This window comes from Melospiza melodia, unplaced genomic scaffold, assembly GCF_035770615.1.
Source record: "Melospiza melodia melodia isolate bMelMel2 unplaced genomic scaffold, bMelMel2.pri scaffold_18, whole genome shotgun sequence".
In the NCBI taxonomy this organism is placed as follows: domain Eukaryota; kingdom Metazoa; phylum Chordata; class Aves; order Passeriformes; family Passerellidae; genus Melospiza; species Melospiza melodia.
Genome location: NW_026948525.1, coordinates 12,656,104 through 12,660,607, shown reverse-complemented (window position 1 = coordinate 12,660,607; position 4,504 = coordinate 12,656,104). Strand labels below are relative to the sequence as shown.

Here is a 4,504-nt window from a genome sequence, read left to right as displayed (position 1 = left end):
CTCCCCGGCTGACTTGGAGGAGGAGGATATGCGCAGCTTTGTCCACTAGGGGCAGAGCTGGGGTCCGGTCCTCGTGGGAGCCTTTAGGGCGTGGTGACCCATTCCGATGTTAATCCTGCCACCTCTCTTGGCCTGCTCCCGGCATCGGGACGACTCCCGTGCTCAGGGTGAGAGGGAATGCGACGGTGTTCAGCATCTCTGCAGGCTCAGCGCTCCGTTCCTGACGTCCAGACATCACTCCAATCTCTCAGCTCTTAGGTGGCTTGTTGTTTTGAGGTCTTTTTTAGCAAGCTAGAAGCAGTAGCTTCTCATGGCATGCTGGTCCTGGAGTTATTTTGCATATTCCCCCCCCTAAAGTCTCTTCTCCTCACTGTTTGGGAGGTCCCCACCCTTCACTGTCTCAGAGAAGGGCCATTAACTTGGTCCCAGCTGGAGTTTTTACTGATACAAAACCAACTATTAACGACAATGACCCATAATTACCATAACACAAGCAGCAGCCCAGCAGCAACCACGGTAAGCTTTTTCTCACAAAAAAAATTGGCAGAATTTTTGTTCATAACGCTTCAGGTGATGTTCATCTTCCTTTCTCAAGCTGTTTTTCTCTGCTTCAATAAGGCGTGAGATAAGCATATTTCCTTTTTATATATTCCAAAGCTATAGTTTCAAGGATACAAGTAATATTCTAAAATTATGCTTCAAAAGATTATTATTGCAGAGCTCTTTATGGATTCAATGTAAGCAAAAAGCCTTATCTTTAACACCTTAATTCCAATGCTCCTAAATCAACCAGCGTTAATTGCAAACCAAAGATAGGTTCAAAGGCCTTTTTCCATGCTTTATTTTCCTCACTTATTAATAGAATTCACAGCTCGCCCATTGTCTGGGTCCACACATTTCTCATTCACAAATACACGTCGCCTGTTTGTACCTGACACAAAACACAGCGTTGTATTTCACATTTCCACCTGTGTTTAGCAAAAAAGGTCAAGAGACCAGAAGGCATATGCCATGCCTGTAAAGAAGTAGTTTAACTTGTCCTCATCGGTGGAATTCCCATTCCAGTGCAGCTTTTGTGACAGAAATATGTCTGTCCATGCCGCACGACAGTCCATACTCCCTCCTTATTGGCATTGTACTCTTTTATGCATAAAGCTGAATGAGTTTGACACATTTATCAGTTAATATTAAATGAAATTTTCTTTGAGTGTTTGGCCCAGCTGCAGATCTTAAGTGGAGGAGATGACACATTTTGTTCCAACTTTTTTATTTCTCTGTTTTGTTTATTGTAACCCAAGAACTTTATTCAAGAATGAAGCAAACTTTTCTGGCTGTCCAGGAGGAAAAGGTTTAAAAGCTGACAAGTTCATTGACTGCATTGTCTCCACAAGAGTGCAGTAAAAAGAGACCAAAAGCAAAAATTAAAGAAATAGCCACCCCATGGGAAAATTTTAAATACAATTTTCTTTCTATGCATCCATACATAATTCTTTAGCATGGAAATATTAAATAAGGATATGTATGGAAAGGAAGAGAATGCCCAGAGCAGCAGGCCCCAGCCAGCACTGGCTGGTAGGGAGCCTTGCTGAGAACACACTTCCATCAGCTTTCTGAGACAAACTCAACTTTGACACTTTTAATCTTCTGTGGTCACAGTGCTGGGAGACTGAGCAAGATCTGAGGCTCTGCTCCATAAACCATAAGAGGAAATCCATCCTATTTGAACACATGGAAGAGTTCTCCCCTGATCACAGAAAGGGTCAGAAAGAACAGCTACATCAATCTGTCACTTGCTAGTATCAGGCTGCAAATAAGGCTCGAATGCTTGGCACTGCCCAACACAAAGAAATAAATATTCCAAAGCTGACAGAAGCACCAAGATAATAAGTTTAGGAAACTTGCTCAATTTAAATGAATGCCAGGCCTGGTCTGTTCAGAAAGCTCGTCTGAAACATAGGAAACTCTGCTTGCAAGGCAAAGGAACAAGATGCAGACTAAGTAAAGGGCGTTACATTTTTTCTGCCTTCGGTTTAAAAGTCATCTTTTATTTTTAGAGTGGAGTCAATCATGAGTAAAGAGAAAACAGTAAGATACAGTAAAAACCAGGAGGAGAAATAAACCCAACAGGAGTCAGGATGAACTCTAAAAAAAGGAGCTAGGAGTTTTGGTGATGGTGGGATTTTTTCACACATTGTTTGCTTGTGGGGTAGGGGGTTTTTTGTGTGTTTTTGTTAGTTTAGTTTAAATTTTGCTCCTGAAGTGACAGGCAGTGGATCTGTGAAACTACTTGTCAGATGGTATGGTGGATTCAGGAAGTTTGGTTAAAAGGGCAGCCTGAATGAGTACCTGAAAGACAGGGGTATTTAAAGTTACTAACCAGATAATATCTATATCTGCTTTATTAATCCCCTGAAGTGTTTTTCTTTTTTTAATCTAAATATATGTTACCTCAAATGAAAAAATATTTATAAGTGGTAAAAAAATAATTATTGTGGTAAAAAAGCTTGGTAAGTGTGGTAAATTTCTACATAGTGTTAGTCTATTCACTCTGGAAAATGTAATATCCAGATGGAGATGACAGAGAAGGATGTAAATTACCTTGTTGCGTTCTCAGCTGTGCAGTCACATGGACTGAATGCTCTTGCCCAGCAGGAACAGCCCCAGCAGCTCCATACCTGCAGTTACAGTAGAGGACACAGCCATCTCTGTGCAGCTGTTTGGCCAGCTCAAGCTGATGGTTCATCAGCTTGTCATTTATTACTACTATTAGTGGTTTTCCATTCTCTAGAGTCTCCAGGCAGCTACCAGCACCTACAAGAGGAACAGAAAACATGGTGAGAGATCAAATATCCCCCTACTCGCTGCTGAAAGAGGGGAGCCTCTTGAACAACCCAGCTGTGGAGTTCAGCACTCCCAGCCAGCTCACCCCGGGCTGAAGAGACCTCATCCCACGGAGCTCCCGCAGCCCCAGAAGCAGCCGGGCTGTACCTGTGTGGCTGATGACCAGGTCTGCGCTCTGCAGCTCCTCAGCCAGCGAGTCCTTGAACCGGAACGCTTCCACCGCCGCGGCCGGGCTGCTGCTGGGCTGCGGCTGCGGCAGCGAGCCCCAGCCCGCCTGCAGCACCAGCTTCTGGTACCCGCGGCTCTGCAGCGCCTGCGGGCAGGGCACCGGGGGATGGAGGCGATAAGGGGGGCGGAGAAGATGGTGGGGAGGGGGGACGGAGAGAGAGAAGGAGAAGAAGGGGGGGATGACGGAGGTGGAACGAAGGGGATGAGGCGGGGATAGAGAGGCTGTGTGAGGGCTGTGCCCAGCTCCAGACGGCCCCGGCCCCGGTATCACCCCCCCCTCCCCGTCCCACAGGCCGTCCCTCCCCTTCCTGAAGCAACACTTCATGCTTCTCCGCCGGGCACCCCCGAACCGCCACGGCGCCCTCAGGCGCCCCGGCACTGCTGCCGGGATGCGGCAGGGAGGGCAGGGCAGCCCGCGGCGCACAGGCGCCAGCCCCGGGAGGGCAGGCCCGGGCCAGGGCCGGTGTCGGTGTCTCGGCCGACTGACCTGCAGCGCGGGCGGGGAGCGGGCCGCGGCGATCAGCTCATCGAAGCTGGTGGTGCTCAAGGTGACGAACATGGACTTCATGGCCACCGGGACGGGACGGCTGTGAGGCCGCCAGGGGGAGCCGCACGCCCGCACAGAGCTCCCGAAATGGCGGCAGGGCTGAGGAGAGGGACGGGGCAGGTGGGAATGCCTCCTTCCCTCCCTGTCCCTCCTTGTTCCTCCCTGACCCTCCTGTCCCTTCTTGTCCTTCCTTGTCCCTCCTTGTCCCTCCTTGTCCCCTACCGTGGCTTCTCTTCATGGGTTTTTCCCGTCCGCCCGTTTCGGCGGGGCTGGTGCCACTGCGCCGTGAGGTTCTCCCTCACAGTACCGCACCAGCAGCGATGGTGGCCGCTCTAATGAGCCCACTGTCCAGCAGCGTTTAGAGGGGTAGCCAAGGCTGTTCCAGGGTTTTAGATTTTCAAGGAGAAGAGGTAAAAATAAATTTGGAAAAGGGATTAGAAAAGTTTTGGCCTGCACGTGTTATTTCAGCCTTGGGGACGCACATAACTCGCGGACGGCCTGTGTGGGTGTGTTCAGAAGTGCCATTGCCAGAGCAGGGCCACAGCCACCCTCCCTTTACAGACTGACACTGGCCCAATCCTCCCACAACACTTACTGCGGGAGTAACACTTTAACTTCTACCCCAAACTCATGAATATTAAATGTGCTAACACAGTTATGAATATTAGATGTGTTAAATGTGTTCAGTGAAGAGTAAGAATGACCCCTGAACAGTTGCACAAACAGAGTTGGCAGTTTTGTTCCTTATTAGTAAGTGTAACACAATGCATAATTTGCTACAAAGATAAACCAAAGTTAGACATCTAAATCTATTTATTCCCTGAATTAAAGTCAACAGATGAGGTCACAACTGTAGACACAGTTGTGTATACATGTTGTTGGAAGAAG

The 4,504-nt window shown here is 48.3% G+C and overlaps 1 protein-coding gene across 3 annotated transcripts; it reads right to left on the bottom strand.

Moving 5' to 3' along the window:
• Positions 1 to 1,283: 1,283 nt before the first annotated feature.
• Positions 1,284 to 3,637, bottom strand: LOC134433445 (UDP-N-acetylglucosamine transferase subunit ALG13 homolog). 3 transcript variants are annotated; one of them, XM_063182296.1, is made up of 5 exons: positions 3,557 to 3,637; positions 2,989 to 3,154; positions 2,676 to 2,811; positions 1,727 to 1,739; positions 1,284 to 1,382 (listed from the first exon to the last, which is right to left on the bottom strand). In XM_063182296.1, the coding sequence occupies exons 1-5, from the start codon at positions 3,635 to 3,637 to the stop codon at positions 1,284 to 1,286; spliced, it is 495 nt and encodes a 164-aa protein (XP_063038366.1). The 3 variants fall into 3 exon arrangements, with proteins under 3 accessions (XP_063038366.1, XP_063038364.1, XP_063038365.1); XM_063182294.1 differs by lacking the exon at positions 1,727 to 1,739 and having other exon boundaries at positions 2,657 to 2,811; XM_063182295.1 differs by lacking the exon at positions 1,727 to 1,739 and having other exon boundaries at positions 1,284 to 1,396; positions 2,677 to 2,811.
• Between the last annotated feature and the right edge of the window lie 867 nt (positions 3,638 to 4,504).